Here is a 22,031-nt window from a genome sequence, read left to right as displayed (position 1 = left end):
ATCAAACTAACAGAGGTACCACCCTCCTTAAACTAAAAAAATCCTGAACCAAACCAATTTCTCTCTCTAGCCTAAAACGCTCTCCCTTCTCTCTAGAATGGGAAAAAATACCAAAACTCCAACACACTAGATCCACCACCAAAACCACCTGATTGTAGCACTCCAAGTGGTGCAAAATCATTACCAACAACCTCTCATACATCTCTAATAACCCCAACATCAGATTCAGCCCCTAGCTCAATGGGTTAGAAATTGAAATATAATGGCTTGAATCCCAATTCGGTCGAAACACCAACTTTTATCAGAATTTGGATATGGGACCATCGCCAATGAACTCAGAAGGCCCAAAAATCTCTAGGATGGTGTCCTCAACGTCCAATTTCACTGAAATTGAAACTTTGGAAAACGTGCAACCCGAAACTGATTTTGCAATTAATTCTCTTACAAACCTCCAAAAGCTCCATGCATTAGAGATTCAGAAATTCCATGAAATGTTGAACCTTTGGTCCAAAAATCACAACAATCAGAGGTTGGACGTGCCCTATACGGCACCAAACGTAAACGGATAGTTTGTCGAAAAATTGTAATTTTTAGTCTTTACAGTTCTCGCCACAGAAAATGTGCCAGACCGTGTCAATCAATATGATATTTCCCTCAAAATTGGTAAAAATCATAATTTTCTACCTCCGATTGATTTCGACCAAAAAACGGAGCCGCTAGCGCTAACCGGTGGCGTTCCGGTGGCCCTCCGAAAACTTTTAATCAGAATGTTCATCCAGTTAATCCAAATCCATTTTTACCATCGATTTTCCACATGAAGCCTAGACAGTGCACAATCAGGGTAGAAAAACCTATGCTACTACAGTTTTTGGCCGTCCAGGCCTATCTCAGGCTGAGCGGAGTTCACGGAAGTCTTTTGCATCAGTTATAAAGGGTACAGATGACTCTTAAACTATTGGGTTTGCCACCAAAGAACCCTTTATACATATGGGCAAGCCTGTAGTAGTTTTAACTGAGTTCGAGGAGGCTACACTTTCTAATCCTTACAAGTATACACTTATAGGGAAATTTTTACGTCGTAAGCCCACCATGAGGAAGGTACGTGGGATATTTTCTAAGTTTGGATTCCATGGTTGATTTGAGGTGGGATTGATTGACATTACATACATACTTATACACTTTACACATGAGGAGGATTACAGCAGACTTTTTCTTAAACCTTCATGGTATATTGATGGGTGTCCGATGAGAGTCCTTAAGTTGACATGTGACTTTACACCTGAGCAAGAGATTCCTATAGTTCCCATATGGGTATCCTTTCCTCTGCTTCCATTACATTTATGTGCCAAGGGGTTCCTTTTTGCTTTATCTAAGGCAATAGCAATACCCTTGAGGATTGATGAGGCCACTGCTGACTTGAGATGACCTAGTGAGGCAAGGGTGAGCATTGAGGTAAATTTAGGGCTTAAATTGACTAACAGGGTTTGGATTGAATGCGTTGGTAACCGTGGCTTTTGGCAGACATTTATTTATGAGAAGCGGTCGATTTTTTGCTTCTCTTGTAAACACTTAGGCCATTCTTATGATCAATGTACTTTGGTTCCTCCTCCTCCCCTAGAGTTGTTGTGCCTCCTCCTGTTTAACCCCATATTACTAGGACTGACAAGGGCAAAGGCAAGGTGACGTTTGTGGAGCCAAGGAAACAGTGGGTGCCAGTTTTAGCAGTGCCTTCTGTGCTTCCCACTCCTACTACCGCAGTTGTGACAAAGTTAATGTCTACATTGGTAGTTCCTACCTCTACCCTATCACAGTTGATCCAGAGGTACCTCCATATATTCATTCAATTGCTGAATCTACTTCAAATGCTCCTATCAAGTTGCCCATTTTTCCTATTATTACTTCCATAGCTCCTATTCCCACCGTTACTACTGAGGTACCCCCTGAGCCGACACAAATCAGTTTTCCACCATTAAAGACACACACAAATGGTACTCAATCAGCACAGGGATCAGGTACAGGGACAGTTCCTCATACCACTCTTGCACAGGGGTTGTTGGTTGAGATCAGCTCAAAACGGCATGGCGTTAAGCGTATTTTGATCGATCACTTTAAGAAGGACCATGGAATGAAAGTTGGATCTACCATGAGATTTGTCATTGAGGACTTGATTTTTAAGCTCTTTGGTGAGGGATCTTCTTAAGTAAGAATCCTAAACAAACATCTTCACCTAGTCCTTCGATCACAGCTCCTATACAAAATAAGGTGAAAGAACATATATAGAGAGACATGGATGACATGGGCCTTGGAAACTGTATGCAAAATGCAGAGGATGATGTCCCAACAGTCAACGGGTCAATCTATCATGCTTTAGATGTGGCAGCACAGAGTACCATGAGATCAGACGTACCTGCGACTAGCACCATGAGATCAGATGCACCCACATTTCGTCCGACATTCAGTGTACCATCATCCGGACAGCATTTTTACCTAGGCAGGTCTCTTCACACAAGCGAGACCCCTCTCCAATGAGAGAGTTAGACAACGCAGACAACTATGACCCGAAAATGTTTCAGACCAGATGCATGACACGATCGATGTCTATGTACTACCACCCGAAGATTTAAACTTGAGTAGCCTTCATTAGTTTTTATTCGTATCTCATTTACTGTTGATTGTACTTCATTTTTAGATATTTGTTGCAATTTACATTTGCTTGAGGTAAGGTCTATGCCTCTCTTCTTTATTTGTAATCTCGGTTTTCTCTATATAAAATAAGCCACACTACTAGTATTTGTTAAAAAAACCCTGAACCCTAAACCCTAAACCTTAAACCCATATATAATAGAGACCCTATGTCGGAGCATCGTGACTTATTACATCAGGACCAAGCAGAGCTGAACCGAACTTTATCCATTGAAGAGGGTTTTTAGAAGCAAAAGGTTAGTGCTCATTGGGTAGGTTAAGGAGATCATAACACTCAATATTTCAATGTGTTCGTTTAGGGACAGCGGATCAAATCATGTATCAGTTCCATCAGGACACAGGCTGGAGAACCAGTAGCTACTTCTACAAATATTTAGACTTCGACCATTACATTCTACCAGGATCTCCTATCTATGCTTTATCCACTCTGATATTATTCCTAGGCTTTTGACAGAAGATGACAATGTGACACTAAACCATCCCCCTTTGATTCAGCCCTTTCGAGAGATGATCTTCAGCATGGATGCTAACAGCATCGCGGACCCAGATGGTTTCTTAGACCTGTTCTTCAAACATTACTGGGATATTATTTAGAATGATGTTTATAAGGTAGTATGAGATTTCTTTGATGGAGGTCATCTCCCACGGGGTTTTGCTGCAACTACCATTGTTCTACTCCCGAAAAGGGATGGTGCTTGCAGATGGACTGAATTCGCCCATCAGTTTATGTACGGTATTCAATAATCTCATTACTAAGCTATTCAATAATCTCATTACTAAGCTATTGAACACTCGATTGGGAACTTCTCTATACCTTGGATGACATAGTGTGAGGAGGTGATTCTATGCTTAAGCTCGACATGGCTAAAGCATACGATCGCATGGATTAGGGCTTCATCTATTCTGTATTGAAAGCTTTTGGTTTTGATCATATCCGAATTGATAGGATCAGGCTGTGCATCTTGAAATGTCATTTCTCTACTCTCGTTAATGGCCACCCATTTGGTTTCTTCCCCTCTTCATGAGGGCTCAGACAAAGGGATCATAATTTGCCATCCCTTTTCATTATCGGTGTAGACTACTTCTCATGCCTGCTCACTAAAAGATTTCAAGAATATCCAAGTATATGTTATCGGCATGGAGGCAACACTCTTGTATCTCATCTTTCATTTGCTAATGACATGATCATATTAGCCAATGGCCAGAAATAATATATTAAAAGGATCCTTGATTGCTTGGAGCATGATGGGCAGGTTTTTGGTCAGTTGGTGAATAGGGACAAGAGTGGACTTATACTACCCAAACAAGCATCTACTAGTTAGATCAGACGATTGAAAAATTTGACTGAATTTTCCCACAAGCGATAGCCTTTCACTTATCTGGGGGTCCCCTCATTTAAGGGGACCTAGAGGAGCTTCTTTATGATGACCTTATTCAGAAGGTCTAGATAGGATCTCAAGCTAGGCTTCATGGTTACTATCACTTGAGGGTTGTATTACCTTGTTGAGATCAATGCTTTATTCTATACCACTACATCTTCTTCGGATAATACAATCCCTAAGGCTGTCCTGAAGAAACTTGAGAGCATCTTTGTGAGATTCTTGTGGGATTCTAAGGATCAGGCACTACGATTACATTGGAGAAGTTTGAAAGATATTTGTCTTCCTACCAATGAGGGTGGTCTAGGCTTTAAGAGTTTACAGGATATGCTGGGTACCTTCTCCATGAAGCTCTGATAGTTGTTCCGCTCTCAGAGATCACTTTGGGCCCAATTCTTACTAGGCAAGTACTGCATAAGAACATACCCTTTCGAGACACTTTTCAAACACCTATGAGACTAGAAGAGGGGTCAGATAGAGGTTCTAGAGATTGAGGTATTCTAGACAGTATGTTCGAAATGGACACATAGGCATTATCATTCCTTTATTTATTTTCTAACTTTTATGGACTGAGCGTAATGATGTAAAGCATAGGAGGATCTGCATGGTGGCAAGACGTATCATTTAGAGGATCTACCATATAATCTTTCCTTTATATGGGAGGATTGTTTAAAGCTGCATACTGGAGAAAAGACTTAACACTTGCACCCATGTTTGGTATCATTGAGAAACCACCTACTCCATCTCCTCCTGATCTGGTTTGATGGTGCACTCCGTCAGTAGGATTTGTCAAGATCAATACTAATGGATGCGTCAAGGATGGTATTGCCAGTGGAGGAGGCATCATCGAGAATCATGCTGGTAACTGTATTAAGGTCTTTTCTGCTGTGTATGGACAGTGCTTGATATTAGAGGTAGAGCTTAGGGCAATTCTTGATGAGATTATACTAGCTAGAGGACACAATTTTTTAGACTTTTGGGTTAAGTTAGATTCTATTGCGGCTATTCACTACATCACTAAAGGTGAAGGACCATAGACTATTCAAGGAATAGTCAGACATATTAGAGATATCATATCATTCGACAGAGATACTGTTTTCCACATCTATAGAGAGGGAAACCAAGCTGCAAATGCTCTTGCTACTGAGGGTTGGGTTCACCATCGACATCAAATATATGGACCAACAGACCTACCAAGACATATAAGGGCATTAGTACAGATTGATAGACATGGATTGCCTAGCATTAGACTATGACTTGTTATTTTATTTTTATTTTATTTAGTTCTCATTGCAAGGGTAGTAGTGCTTCCTCATTTACTGCTTTAAGTTATTTTTACCATTTATTATCATTGTAAAGGAAGTAGTACTTCCTCATTTATTACATTCATTATTTTCATATATAACCACGGTATTCCTCTGCACAAGTGAGGGTATATTAATAAAATTTCGGAGATGCAGCCCTCTTTTAATAAAAACAACCTAAACCTTTAACCTAAAAAACAAAACTGTTCTCACCCTTCTACTTTCTCTCTCTAGCCCAAAACGCTCTCTCTTGTCTCTAGAATTGGAGAAAAATCTCAAATCTTTAATCATCTTGATCCCCCATAAGAGATATCACCGTTACATGGGGGATTTCAGCCAAATCGACTAGAATTAACAGATCAATTCCCGAGCAATAGAATTCTGATTTTTCAAATAAATCTTCTATGGAGCTTCCACAGCTACATTCACCGGACCATGAGATTTCCCATGAGGAGGCAAACCTATATTTAAAAAAATGTGCCAATCCGACATCGAACGTGTCGATTCCAGAGATCGAAATTACAACCAATCGATCGAAAAATTACATATTCCAGCCAATCCCAAACTCATTTCTTTAAATGTGCCATACTGTGATGTTCAACATGAAATTTCATTTCTACCTGTAAAAATTCTAAAATATTTGACACCATTTAAAAATCGTCGTCGGAATTTGGTAGCCCACTGATCGGCGCGTGGTGGTCACGCGTCGGTGACACTTCACCAGAATCTAAGGAATTTCATTACGGACTCAGTTCCATCATCGAATTTGCCATGAAAGGTCCCTACAATAACTAATCAAGCTAGGAAGTCATATGTAGCAGCACTTTCTAGTAAATCAATAGTCTCTCAAGCTGAGCATAGCCAACGAAAGTCTTTTGCACACAAGACTCCAATGACTACAGGTTTGCCTCTAAGGAGCCTTTCATGCATATGGGAAAGTCGACCGTTGCATTTATCGAGGAAGAGGATGATCTTCTTTCTAACCATATAAATTTACTCTTATTGACAAATTTTCACGTCACAAGCCTTCCATGACTAAGGTGCGTGATAGTTTTCAAAACATTGGTTTTTGTGGTACTATATAAGGCTTATTGATGCCAATCATAATTTAATACACTCGGCACAGGAAGACGATTACTCACATTTATTTCTTAAGCCCTCCTGGTACATCAATAGTTGTCTTGTGCGAGTTTTTAAGTGGACGTCCTATTTTAACCCTAAACATGAGACCTCTATTATCCTCATTTGGGTTACGTTTCCATTATTTCCCATTCACTTTCGGGCAAAGGGTAGTTTGTTTGCCTTAGCTAAGGCCATTGGAGTCCCACTACGTATTGATAAGGCAGCTTAAGATTTACGAAGACTAGTGAGGCACGGTTATGTATTGAGGTTAATTTGGAGTATAAGCTTTCAGATAGGATTTAGATTCAACTCGAAAAGTTATGAGGATATTGGCAGACAGTTGTGTATGAGAATAAGCCCAATTACTATTTTCAGTGCAAACATTTTGGTCATACTAATGAACATTTCTGCCCTGCACCACCACCTGCTCCTATTGTTGACCTTATTCCTAAGCCTACTGTAGATGTGGTCGAGGGTAAGGGAAAAAGAAAATGAGGTCATTATAGAGCATCCTAAGAGATGGTTTTTAGTTTAGAGAGACAAGAGGAAACAGCATGATGCTAGCACATGGAGTCCAGATCCCGTCTTCTGTGTCCACTATCATTACACCGGCTCCACTACCTACTGCCACTAGCTCACATGTCCAGACCTAGCCATTTGCTCATCCAGTAACTTCTTTTATTGCTATAGCCTTGCCAATTATCAGTATAGCAGATCTAGCTAAATTTATTCCACCTTCAGCTCCTTGAAGAGATCCTGAAGAGGCCACAGATACAGAATTCTCTAGCAGACACAATCAACAGAGCTTCTTACATTCCAAGTCCGATACCGAGTAGGGTTCAGGCACATATTCCTACTTCTTATCCTCCTATTTGTCATCAGAATGTGGAGGCATCTACTCTTTCTTTGTAGTCAGATACAGAGGGCTCATCTCAGATTGAGGTTTGCCAGCAGGGACCCTTTCGAAGATCTTTTAATGACTTGGTTTGGTTTGGTTTGGTTGAGAGGACAAAGGATGATGGATTTGTCCCAATTGTTCGGAAGAGACATCCACGAGCTACTGACACTCCATTCTCGAGCAGAAGAATCACTAGGAGTCATTCACATGATAATTAATCACATTTTCCATTCCTATGTGTGCCATCATTTGGAATGTGAGAGGTATAGCTAGTATAGTTACTCGTCGACGCCTAAAGAAACTTATACAGCTTCATCAGGTTTATCTTCTAGTTATATTGGAGCCTTTTGTTCTTCAACACAGTTTTGCATATATCCAACAATATCTACGCTTTAACATGGGACATCAGAATGAATCAAATAAGTCTGGCTTTTCTAGAATTCGGGGACTAATGTTACTATTATTGTTGATCATCCCTAGTTCCTTTACGTTAGAGTTGAGGACCCCAGACAAGCACGTCCCATCTATTTGACTCCAGTCTATGCTTCATGCGATGCTGCTATCAAGAGGGATTTGTAGGTGGGTCTTTACCACATCTCCCTTAATATGGACTATCATTAGCTAATTGGGGGAGACTTTAACATTATTACACACGATGGAGAGCGCACTGGTCATAATACTCATGATCGAGGCACTACTATTTTCTCTGATATGATGTCGAAATGTGGTTTAGAAGATGCGGGTTTCTTAAAAACTGATATACTTGGACCAATGGTGGGGTTAGAAAGAGACTGGATAGGGTACTCATTAATTCTACAGCTGTAGCTTTTGTCGATAGCTTATAGTAAGACACTCGAATCGAATTTCATCTTATTATTCTCATTTACTACTTCAGTAGGTTTCGGATGTTGATTTGGGGCCTAGACCATTCAGATTCCTCAATGTTTGGACCAAGCATCATGATTTTTTAGCCTTTGTCTCCCAGAAGTGGTCGCTTCCTACTCATCTCACAGGGATGGACACTCTTTAGGAGAATTTCTTCGGGCTGAAACAAGGACTGCATTGGTGGAATCGACATGGATTTGGAGATATTTTCCAGCGTGTACGGGATGTTGAGGATGGGGTTTATGAGGCTGAGACATTAGAGACCCTACACCAGAGCACCACGACTTACTATATCATGCACATGCAGTTTTGAACCGGACCTTGTCTATTGAGGAGGGCATTTGGAAGCAAAAGGCCGGTTTACATTGGGTATGTAAAGGAGATCACAATACTCGATATTTTTATGCGATGGTTTAGGGTCACCGAATTAGATCACATATCAGATCAATTAGGACATAGGTAGGGAAGTTTTAATTACTTCGGCTGACTTTTACAACTCAGCCATTGCATTATACCAGAACCTCATATATGCTCCTACACAGTCTTTGGACCCAATTCATTCCGATATCATCCACAGGCTTTTGAAAAAGAGTGATAATATGGAACTAAACCGTCCTCCTTCAATTCACGAGGTACGGAAGGCAATCTTTGGCATGGATGCCGATAGTATAGTGTGCCCAAAAGGCTTCCTAGCCTTGTTCTTCCAGCATTGCTAGGATATTATTTAGGAGGATGTTCAAAGCGCAGTGTTGGATTTCTTTGATGGTGGTCATCTTCCTTAGGGTTTTGCTACACCTACTATTATCTTGCTCCCTAAGAAGGACGGTGCTTGTAGACGAACTGATTTAAGACCCATCAGTTTATGTATGGGTTCAACAAGCTTATTACTAAGCTTTTGAACACTCGATTGAGTACGCTACTACCATGCATTATTTCTTCTCGGTAGAGTAGCTTTATCTTAGGCTGACTGATTGGGGACAATGTCTTATTGGCTCAGGAGCTCCTTTATACGTTGGATGATAGAGTGCGATGAAGTAACACTATGCTGAAACTAGACATGGTTAAGCTATATGATCGTATGAATGAGGGCTTCATCTATTCTATACTGGAGGGATTTGGATTCTGGATTGACAAGATGAGGCGATGCATTTCAGAGTGTCATTTCTCTGTACTAAAAAATGGCCGGTCATGTGGTTTTTTCCCCATCACGGGAGCTCAAACAAGGTGACCCTATTTTTCCATCACTATTCATTATTGCCGCAGATTATTTCTCCCACTTGCTCACTCAAAGGTTTTAGGAGTTTCCCAGTATGTGTTATCAACATGGAGGTAGTACTCTTTTCTCACATCTTTCATTTGCTGACGATATGATAATATTCGCCAATGGTCAGAAACAATCTATCAGGAAAGTTCTTAATTGCTTAGAGCACCACAAGGGAGTTTTAGGTCAGTTGGTAAATAGGGACAAGAGCGGACTTATACTACCTAGATGGGCATCCACTAGTCAAATCAGACGGTTGGAAAATTCGACTGGATTTCAACACTAGCAATAGCCTTTTACTTATCTAGGGGTCCACTTATTTAAGGGGACTAAGATGAGTTTTATTTATGATGACCTTATCCAGAAGGTCAGGGACAGGATCTCAGGTTGGGCTTCACGATTACTGTCACCTGGGGATCGCATTACTTTGCTGTGATCAGCGCTTTCTTCTACCACATTATATCTCCTTCAGATCATATAGTCCCTTAAAGCTATCTTAAAGAAACCTGAGAGCATCTTTACAAGATTCCTATGGGATTCTATGGATCACGCACGAAGTTTACATTGGAAGAATTGGAAGGAGATTTGCATTCCTACTGATGATGGTGGTCTAGGCTTCAAATGATTACAGGATGTGGTGGACACCTTCTCCATGAAGCTCTGGTGGTTGTTCCACTCTCAGAGATCACTTTGGGCATAGTTTTTACTAGGCAAGTATTGCTAAGGATCACACCAGATGCTGCATCAGGGTATTCTCAACATCATATGGCCCATGTTTGATTTTGGAGGCCGAGATCAGAGCTGTACTAGATGGGATTCTATTGGCCAGGGAACTTAGACTTTATGGCATTTGGATGGAGTCAAACTCTACTACAGCCATCCACTGTATCACTAGAGACGGAGGACCATGGGCTATTTAGGGCATACTCAGACTAATCACAGATATCATAGCCTTTAATAGAGACACAGCTTCGCACATCTACAGAGAAGGAAACTAGGCTGCAAATGCTCTTGTTGCAGCGGGCTGGGATCATCGACAATACCAGGTTTTTGGACTGTTGATCTACTACTATACTTATTAGGGCACTTGTACATATTGATAGACATGGACTACCCAACATTAGATTTTGATTTTTATTCTTTAGTTGTTTTAGTGCTTATTGTAAGGGAAGTAGTACTTCCTCGTTTACCGCTTTAAATTTTTTCCTTATCATTTGCTTTCGTTGTGAATGAAGAAGTAATTCCTCATTTATTGCTTACAATGTTCCACATGTAACTACAATATTCCCTCGCCATAAAGTGAGGGCGTATTAATAAAATTAATAGAGGTACCGCCCTCCTTCAACTAAAACAAACCCTTAACCCTGAACCATAAATCCTAAGCCCTAAACCCTAAATCGGATGGTAGCTTTGCTACCAATCAGCATGGCAAATAGTTCGTTTAGTTCACCAATCTCAAGACTCATATCTATTACTATGAAGCTCCATCTTACCTACTACTATCTCATTCTTCTACTGAAGATTATGGCAGGATCTCATTCCAGCAGATGTGGTTATTCATAAGAGGATTGGGTGTCAGTTGGCTTCTCGATGTCAATGCTGTTCTTAGATTGAGACCATTAGTTATATTTTTACTGGCAACAGTATTTCCAATCAGGTATGACAGCACTTTAGGAACATTTTCAAATACCTATGAGATCAAGAGAGGAGGTTAGACAGAGGTTCTAGGGATGGAAGTATTTGGGACAGTACGTTCACTATGGTCACATTCATGATTCCTCTAATGATATTCTTGTTTTTGTGGACAGAAAAAAATGATGCGACGCATTAGATTACCTTCGTTTAACCCAATTTTATCGACAGTGTTGCAAAAGGAATCAAGCCCTTTAGCACATAAACCAATGTAGCATTTCGAAGTTTTGGACAGTGTCATAAAGCGGGGACACGACCATTGATCTTAGAACATGCAAAAAAACCCTGGATTGATGAATTTAGCTCCCAATTTGGTTGCTATTAACTTTGGAAAATGTGATTTCACAGGTTTTTCACGAAAGTGGTACTACTACTGCCCTCATGACACTCAGGCGCTTACTCCTCCATCTTAACAGAAGACTCTACGCCTGCCTACAAGAAATCAGCAAAGTCTACCTCGGGCCACATGCGGTCCTCAAGCACCACTAAGGCGTAGACTACCGGCATATAGGTAGCATACCACATCTCTTGCTACTTCTAGACTACAGACACATGTTCTTTGCCTACAGATGTCCATCCTACATAGGTTCAAGGTAAGAAATCATATGCTGCTATCCTTTTTGGCGAACCTGTTGTCTCTCAAGTCGAGCAAAGCCAAAAAAAGTCTTTTGCACCTATCTTTCGGTCCCTTAAGGACTCCACTGATCACATATTCGTATCTAAAGAACCTTTCATGCATATGGGTGAGCCTATTATTTCTTTTATTGTGGAGGAAGATGAGTGCCTCCTATCTGAGCCATACAAGTTCACACCTATAGGTAAATTCTTGTATAGCAAGCATTCTATAATCAAGGTATGCGATAGTTTTCAAAATTTTGTTTTTCATAATGATTATATGATTGGTTTTATAGATGCTAGCCATATTTTGATACACTTGGCACTTGAGGATGACTATTCATGATTATTCCTCAAACCCTTTTGGTATATTGATTGATGTCCAATGCGAGTTATCAAATGGACACCTGTTTTTAGCCCTCAGCTTGAGACCTCTATTGCCTCCGTCTGGGATTCATCTTTTGCCTAATCATTTTCAAGCGAAGAGTAGTTTATTTACCTTAGCCAACTTTATTGGAGTTCCACTTCGCATCGATGAGGCGACATCTAATGTACGTTGGTCTAGTGAGGTATAGGTATACATTGAGGTTGACTTAGAATATAAACTCCCTGATAGAATTTAGATTAAGAGAGAGTGGCGTGGTTGCTACTAGCAAACTGTCTTATATGACAAGAAGCTCGTTTATTGTCTTCGCTCCAGATATTTTGGGCACATTGATGACTATTGTATAACTAGATCACAAACTGTACCACAACCTGCTACCCTAATTTTCCAACTGTTCCTAGGCCTGCTAGAGACCCAGGTAAGGACAAGGGTGAATGGAAAGAGATTTTTGTTTACCATCCTAAGATATGGGTTCCAGTTGTAGAGATTGGAAGAGACAATATTCTGGGAGTATTTCGGGCATCCAGACTCAGTTAGACCCTTTCGCTATTATCCCCAGTGGCTGTTGTTGATCACAGTAGTTGTTACTACTGCACATGTTCAAGTTCATTGTATAGCTCTACCAGTCACTTCTATAGTGAGCACAATTTCGCCAGTTATTAGCACAGGAGCTCCTCATACAAGTTCTGTACTACTTTCTACTCCTACTACATCAATTAAAAATTAGTACACTCAATTGTATTTTATTTCTCACGAGATGATATACGTTTCTCATCTCGTATTACTTAGTAACGATCCCGTACACTTGCAGAATTTCACCAAACACCTTAAACCACCATCGACTTTCCTAAGTAGAGGTTAAAAACTCATTAAGAATGTATGCATGTCTTTGCTAAAAAAAAAAAAAAAAACCCCTCAACTCTAAACCTTAAACACTAAACTCTAGAATGATGAATTTTTTCATTCTCTTTAAATAAATAAAAATAAAAGAAAGTTATAAAAGATAAAGAAAATTGTAAATGATGTCTTATAACTTTTTTAAAAGTACAAATACATCACACTAAAAATAATAGAATATATATTAAGATTTAATAGAATAATTTAGAAAAAATAAATATTTCATCTTCCTTAAACAAGCTCACCCAACTGATATAGTAACAACCACCTCCAAACCTACATCACTATTGTTCGACCCCACCTAAACCTCTCAATAATCCTATCTCCAACTCCACCTCCACCTAAACCCGCAATGCCCCTACCCCATTTTTGAGAAATCGAGAGTGATTTCTACCATTGATTAATGCTGAAATAAGGTGGAAATATCTATTAGTTTTGCAGTATGATTTTGCAACATGTTGTATCTTGTATATTGTACGACGTGATAATGCAAGAAGATCCTTCGAAAATTAAACATAGTTTTCCAGAAAAAAAGTTTACAAAAAAGTCTTTTTTCATTTTCAAGCAACACAAAGAAAGAAGATCCTCTCAGTGGAACGAGAAGGTTTGGGCATCTGATATAATGGCAATGTGACTGTGAACCATCATGATTTCATTCGTTCTACGATGGGAGGTCTAATCACCAATGGTAACGTTGAGGGTCCAGAGATATTGAAACAATTTATTATCGTGCTTTACCGACTTGGTCACTCTGACATCTTGTACCCCAAATGACATTTCCACATGCACTTTGTTGTGATAAGGTTTGTTGAACGATAAATTTGATTTTGTTTGGAAACTTTTTTGTAGTCTTCATGATTCAATTTTACCTTATTTGACTTAACTCCAAGATTGTATATGGCTAAAAGCAAAAGATTATGGGTATTTTCCAAAAAATGAAATTGATTTTTTTTATTATCAAAACATAACGATATAATTAATAAAAAATTAAGATTAGCCATTGGCATGATGGTCAAAAAAAATTCTTATGAAAATCTTGCAAATGAGATTAACCATTGGTAGGATGGTCAGAGAACAATTTTCTAATCGTTCGATTGTTATTAAATTGGTTTATGTTTTAAGTTACCAAATTATTATGAAAACAAATTAAAATTTAATGATCAAATTGAATAAAATTTCAATTTGATTAACTAACTTGGAACAAATTAAAGTTGACTGACAAATTGAATTTGTTTAGGGTAATTAGAATAAAAGGTCCATGCCTTTCAATGTTATCGTGCAAAACATCCATACTTTTCATTTTTTAGCATTTTCGTCCTTATTTCAATGTTCCATTGTAGAAAAGGTCTTTTTCACTATTTTTAATGTAAAATGATCAAAATACCCTCCCATTTAAATAAAATAAAAAAAGAAAAATAAAGAATAAATTACAATTTTACTCGTAAATGTTTTAAAAAGTACAATCAATTCAAATAATTATTAAAGCACAAAACATCCCTAGTTTGGCTTATAGTATGCAAAACGTCCCTACGTTTCAAATTGGTGAAAATGACGTTTTCCGCAATGAAACGTGAAAATAAGAATGAAAATGCAAAAAAATTGATCCGTAGGAACGTTTTTCGCAAGAAGTGTCAAACGTATGGATATTTTTTTACTGTTAGACCTTATTGAAATATTAAAAATAACAAAAAAATCTCTCTCTCCCCAAATGGGATTGTCAAGTAGAAGTAAAAAAAACTCCGACAAACCATCTCCCAAACTGCCGAACTTCTATACTGCAAAACCATTTATTGATATTTTAAGACCATGAAAAGAGGCGCTCTAGTAAGTATAATCGATTGGTATGTTGGAAATGATATGAGTCTCTCCATAACAATTGATGCCGTCAATATTTACATTCACGAGTTTCGTATTTTGGCTTGCAATTTCAAACAAATCTATTGACATGAAAGTATCAAATTTAGATGTTGGGAAGTATGTGTAGAGGGAAGTAAGAACTTTTCGGTGGTATGATGGTCCAGTTGTTTGAGTGGTGATTTACTGAAGTTTTTTTACTTCTAAAGTAGCTAGCCCATTTGAAGAAGAGGAGGGGAGAGATTTTTTTTTTTTTGTTACTTTTAATATTTTAATAAAGCCTAATAACAAAAAAAAATCTCTACGTTTGACACTTCTTGCGGAAAACGTCCTTACGTTTTTATTTTTTTACATTTTCATCCTATTTTTACGTTTCATTGCGGAAAATATCATTTTTATCAATTTAAAACTTATGGACTTTTTGCACACTATAAGCCAAATGTAGATACGTTTGTGTTATTAGGTTTTTTAATAATTATTTGAACTTACTTGTACTTTTTTAAATATTTAAGAGTAAGATTGTAATTTATTCTTTATTTTTTTAAAAAATTGAGGATATTTTGATCATTTTACATTAAAAATTTGTTAAAATGACGTTTTTTATAGTGAAAAGTTGAAATAAGGGAGAAAATATAAAAAAATGAAATTTGTGGACATTTTACATAATATCACTCTAAGGTTGGGATTTGTTCTAATTACACTTTTTTTACCCAATGGCAGTAGGTTGCGGGCAAGTTCCCAAATCCAACATCTAGAATGTCGTAGAATGCGTATGATATTCGATTATATAGCGATTGATCGTCTCCAGTTTTCACCTTCTCTGCGAGTGATATTCTTCAAACTGATCAACGGCGAAACGCTCCTGATGGCTTTGAATCCTCAGCTTTTTCCTAATGGCATGCCCGTGCCTTTTGTCAACGAAATGTTCGTGCTGGCCAGAGATGGCGTCGAGTTCGAAATTGACAAGATCCCGGGGTTAGCAATTGCATCTCGTTTGTAATTCTTAGTACTAACGATGTTGGTCTGATGGGTAAACATAATCCTAGAAAATATTTCAAGTTCATAGGAGAAATTTTTTTTTTTTCTATTATTAATTGGTATTATGCAGGAATCATAAATTTTGGGTTTAATCGTCGTGGAATTCTATTTCATCAATTGCTTATTTTATTAGCTGAATGAACAATAAAACAACAAAATATTGATTATTTATATGGTTAAAAGAATTAGAGGCATTATGTTGGTAAAGCTAGCTTCTGATGCTGCAATCTTCTCGGTATGGTATTGGACGGATTGACACTTGTACGAGAGGGCAGATGTTAAACCATGGATTAAGTCATTGGAAGTCTGTGTCTTTTTGGAAGTTTATTCTGCACGATTGATTTAATTTTCCGATATTATTTGAAATTAAATAATCAGGAGTTCATGTTCTTTCCCGTTGTCTATGTGCAGATGATTGGCTCCCCGGTGCTGTTTATTAATTTTTGTGGCGAAAAAAAATAAAACAGATAAATAAATAAAATAAAACAAAAAATAAGGCATTCAGGCCTTTGGACATCAGATATTGTAATTGAAATACAACAATATAACCATTTTTGCTATGCATTCTAAAGTTTCATTCCAGTTTGCCTTCTTTAAGTGATTAATTGATGGTCTTTTTCTTAATTTGAGACTAACAGTCAAGTTCTCTGCTCTCAGCACACATGGGGATCATGTTAAAGCAAAGGGAACAATCTACCTGTCAAATATCCGCATGGTCTTTGTTGCAAATAAACCTGTTGGCAATTTTGCTGCATTCGACATACCCTTGGTATGTTTAGCTTCTCCTTTGTTGCCTGATCGTAGATGTTAGATTAAGATTTGAAAACCTATAATCAAGTCAATACACAATTGATTATTTTTCTTTTTCAGTGAAATCTGGAATTTATAGATTTATGTCCTGATGCACACTTGTTCATTTCACACTTTTGATACTTGAGTTTCTTTTCTTTTTCTAGTCATTATTATACAATGTTTTTATTTGTAAACAACATTTTTTTTTTTTTTTTGGATATTGAGGTTTCTTTGTGTACTTTTTAGTGTGACAGACAAAGCATTTATGTTGCTTGTGAAAGTGATTTAACATTATTTTGTACTTTGTTCAGTTGGGGGGCATTATTCATGCGATTGTTCTCCTAAATTGACTGTTTTTATTCTAAATATGCACATAATATTGTTACATTAGCATATACTGAAATTAGAGAAGTCATATTCAGAATCTGATTTATTATGCTCCAAGGAAAGAAGTTAAATGGGTAAAAAATCTAAACAGTCGCTGAGACAGTATGGCTGTGTTTAGATCTTTGATTTGAGTTAGGAAAACATTTTCTAGTGTTTGGATCTTTTAAGAAAAAACGAAGTAAATGGGTATGCAAAAATAATTAATGACAGCATAGCTTTGAAATACATTTTCTTCCATTTTACTTGCATTCTTGTTCTTTTAAATATTTAGATTTGAAATTTAGGTTCCTGTTTCGCCCTTTTCATTCTTCGGACTAAAATTCATACTGCAGTGAGCAACATGACATGATTTTATAGGTGTCTTTCACAAGTAATCTTTATTGACAACCAGGAAGCTTATTTTTACTGATAAATTACTTCTGCAACAACTAAAGATTTAACACTTTTCAGCTTATTCAAATTATTTTTGTTCGGTCCCTAATAAAGCGAGAATAATCCTATTTAGATATTCAACAATACACACCAGGGTGTTGCAGCCCTCAAAGAGTGGGAATGATGTGGCCTTTAAGGGTCATTCTAAGGCCCAAGGCAAGTTCTGGTGCAAGTTTGGTCAAAAACCTATTTTTTGGTCAATAGGGGGAGTGTTTAGATGAATGGCACCTATTTCTCGAGGTTCAAGCAACCATACTCTTCCCTCCCCCCCGGTGGAAATTAGGTGCTTCTTATTTAGTTAATTTTGCGGTCCTACTTCTTGTTCCCGTAATTAGCTCATTTGATTGCATTTTAAATTGTTTGAATAAAACCATCCAATGCTGGACATATTATTGAGGATTAGTGAAGTTCTCAAATTTCTCGCTTATCTGTCCAAATGTTTGGTATTTATTATTTTTTTTTTTTTTTAATTACTTGGTGGCTATTTATATTAAAAAGAATTTAGGTAAAAATTACGATGACCCATGGGTTCGAAGGTTACTCAAAAGAGAAAACAAGAAGGAAAATCATGGCCCAAAAGTGACCCATGGAGACAAATGTGAAAACGAAAACTAATAGAAAGGATCAACTTGCCCCACTATGACTTGGAAGCATGACGTAAAAGACTCAGAATATATTTGTCAAGTGTTTATAAACAAAAAGAAACGGTGGATAAGTTGGTACGTATGGGGCCGACGAATTAATGGTCAAGCAACCATCCTATTATTTTTTCAGAAATTAGATGTTTCTTATTTAGTTAATTTTGCGGTCCTACTTTTTGTTCCTGTAATTAGCTCATTTGACTGTATTTTAAATTGCTTGAATAGTTTGGACGTATTATTGAGGATTAGTGAAGTTGTCGATTTTCTCACATCAGTCCAAATGTTCAGTAATTTTTTTTATAGTTTTAATTAAAATGACATAGGGGATATTCATATTAAGAAATAAAAAGAACATAGGTAAAAATTACGATGACCCGTGGGGCCAAATGTAAAAGCAAAAAACTAATATAAAAGAGTAACTTGCCCCACTATAATCGGGGAGCATGATTTAAAGACTGAGAATGTTTGGCAAGTGTTTATAAACAAATAGAAATGGTGGATAAGTGGGTACTTGTGGGGCCACGAATTATGGGGATAAAAAGTGATTTAATTTTTTGCCCTTGCCAAACATAGAATAAGAGTGAATCTACATCTTGTGCGACCTTATCCTGTACTTAGTCATCATACATTGCACATTCTGTGGATAGGCTTCCACATGGCTCGTGCAACCCCCAAGCCCCATACCATTCAAATCTTCTTGAATTTTGTCCTTCATTCCATCTTTACTCTTAACTTTACCCATGGGTGAGTCCATCCTAGTCAATGAGCTCTTGAAACCTTCGGAATCCTGCGTTGATGCCTATCTAAGTGCAATGGGTTAGAAGAGGGGTTAGCAAGAGATCTTGATCTCAATACAGTGAGTCTGAACTGAAGTTCTAGAATTCCATGGTAGGATGTGCAGAAGACTTCATTGGTTAGGAGCAACTGACTGTTCTGTTTGTGAAGCTAAAACTGAAACGTCACAACGGAGGAAGCATTTAGTATATTAATGTGCTAATTGAGAGAAACCTATGATTCTCATAAGGATCAATGAAGCCAAAATTGAGAAAGCAATTTTTCTAGATGATTATAGGTGGTTCTGTATGAACGTTGATAATTTGCTTACAAGACCTTAGTGTTATAACAGTGTGACCACTAGTTCTGTAAGTTTTTAGTTCGAGTTGGGCACGATGAGAGTGGTGAGCAATTCGGCACTTGATAAATGTTAGAATTATGATAAGATCCCCAATCTTGCTGCTGCTGCTGCAGACTTATGTTGTGCTTAAGTTCTGATCTGTTTATGTTTTGAGACCACGGCTGAAGCTGCTAATTCACCGATGAAATGGACACTGCTGCTGTTACAGGTGGATTCCCTTGTTACCGCTCAACTGATGGAACTTCCTGTTGTAGATCTGCAAACCAGCTTAGTAGTGAAAGTGTTGGGCCACAACTATTTATTAGAAATCAGTAGGCTGAGTTCTATGTAATTATCATTCTTTATTCGCTGGATGAACAAGCAAACCGTTTATGCATTGAGTATCTAAACAGAAATGTAAAGAATAATAGCCCAAGGCATTCGAGAGGCCTGGCTCTCTTCACTATTCTCACTACTTGCTTGAATGAATCTCTAATTTCTCTTCCCCATCACATTTATAGACAACTCCTGGCTTACTACCCTTCCCCCCTAATGATAGCCAAGTACTAACTAAAAATAATAACAGATTGCCACTTATTCTTCTAGCATATTTGAACTTAATCCGGGGTCTATCATTACTCCCCTCGAATTCCACTGTCCTCAAGGTGGAAGATGTTGCTGGTAACTTCGTCATACCCCAAAATTTCTTTTGCAATGACTTCAGACATGGTCACCGCGAAATGGGGATGTTTCAACCTTTTGAAGTGGATGGAATTACTTAGTCAAGCAACTATCACAAATATAGTATTAAAGGCAACTCCATAGCCAATTGTCCCTACCCACAAATAGTCTCATTGTTTAACTTAGGGTTGGGCAAATCTCCCGAACCCGAACCCGAACCGGAACCGAACCGAACCCGACGGTTCTTGTCAAATTAAATACCCGAACAGGTATCTGAATTGAGAACCGACAGGTACAGTTCGGTTCTCGGTTCTAGACCAAGAATCGAATCTTTCTAATTTTTTTTTATATTGATTAAATCAAATTATTTTAATTTTAATTTTTTCTAAAAAAATTAACAAATTAACGATTTCTAAATCCAAATTTTTGGTCCAATAATTTGTTTCAATTCTAATTTTTTAATATTTGGCCCAATTAACCATTTTATTGTTTCATTTCTTAGTCAAACAAGATCAAATCCCTAAATAACTCTAAACACCTACATTAAAGTGCATAACGTTGTCTCGACTCTCGCACTCACTCTTGCAGCCTCGCTAATATTCCAAAACCTATACAATCGTTGGCCGACATTGTGACCTCCGATCGAAGCTGTGACCTCTGTTGATCGAAACTTTGATCGTAACGATCATTTGAATAAGGTAGTTTACTAGTCTCTGACATTCCAAAACCATTGAATGTATCATTAGTTGTATCTATATAATGTTGTTATAAATGTTAAAAAATTTAATTATAGTACCGAACCGAATCGAACCGAACGGAACCGAACCCGAACAGTTCCATAATTATATTTGGACCCGACGGTTCCATTTACTAGATACCCGAAAAGTTTGGTTCGGTTCGATTCTCTTTAGAACTGAACCGACCCACGTCCACCCCTAGTTTAACTCGACAAGTCGAAATAAAAATGTATGTCGCTCCACCTTCAATTTGGACCACCACTTCCCCAAAATCGACTACTCAATTTTCATGGTTTTTGATGTGGTTAGTCCTATCCCATAATGGAGTGATAGCTTAATCAATTCACCAACCTCATTCTTTTCTTCCTCTTCTAAAACCTCTAATTGATCCTCACCCTTTCCTCTCCCTGACTATTAACGAGCTAGAAATTCCTCAACCATGGCGACCTCCTTCCTGGGAAATTGATCTCACATCAAACACTTCAATTCATCCCAAGTTCGTACTGGCCGGCATCGATCTATACCCTGAAACCAATCCTATGCTTCGACGTCAAAATACGTTGTTGCAGCCGCTATCTTCTCTGCATGATGTCTGGAGAAAATCTTCTCCACTCTAGAGATCCACCACTCAGTATTATGGCTGTAGAATATGGAAATTATGAGTCGCCCTTGTAATCCAATCCTGACTTATCTTCTCGGTCTCCTTCTCAACGTCTTGGCATCTTTTCCAACTGATTCAATATTGAGCCCCATCTCTCCTCCATTTCCTTGCTGAAATTTGTTGCCATTGCCCTAAGATCGATACTCTTGATACCAGTTGATAGGATCCCTGATCCTGCTGCTGCTATGGACTTGTGTTGCTGCTTAAGTTCTCATCTGTTGAAACAGATACTGTTGCTGTTACAGGTGGATTTCCCTTGCTGCATCTCAACTGATGGAAGTTCCTGTTGTAGATCTGCAACCAGCTGAGTAGTGAAAGTGTTAGACCAAAACTATGTATTGGAAATCAGGAGGCTGAGTTTTATGTAATTATCACTCTGTATTCACAGGATGAACAAGCAACTGTGTATGTATTGAGTATCTAAACAGAAATGTAAAGAACAATAGCCCAAGGCTTTTGAGAGGTGTGGCTCTCACTCACTATTCTAACTACTTGCTTGAATGAATCTCTAATTCCCCTCCCCCATCACATTTATAGACTACTACTATACTTC

At 38.0% G+C, this 22,031-nt stretch overlaps 1 protein-coding gene across 1 annotated transcript in view; it reads left to right on the top strand.

The window, feature by feature from the left end:
- Positions 1-15,684: 15,684 nt before the first annotated feature.
- Positions 15,685-22,031, top strand: part of LOC111383641 (UPF0664 stress-induced protein C29B12.11c) — an 8,195-nt gene continuing 1,848 nt past the window's right edge. The window contains exons 1-2 of the mRNA XM_023007760.1: positions 15,685-15,970; positions 16,691-16,802. Of these exons, the coding sequence (XP_022863528.1) occupies positions 15,762-15,970; positions 16,691-16,802 (321 nt within the window). The 5' untranslated portion in view covers positions 15,685-15,761. The remainder of the gene's footprint in view (positions 15,971-16,690; positions 16,803-22,031) is intronic.

Source organism: Olea europaea, unplaced genomic scaffold, assembly GCF_002742605.1.
Source record: "Olea europaea var. sylvestris unplaced genomic scaffold, O_europaea_v1 scaffold273, whole genome shotgun sequence".
NCBI classification, from domain to species: domain Eukaryota; kingdom Viridiplantae; phylum Streptophyta; class Magnoliopsida; order Lamiales; family Oleaceae; genus Olea; species Olea europaea.
The sequence above is the reverse complement of the archived record's forward strand: the minus strand, read 5'-3'. Positions and strand labels throughout refer to the sequence as shown.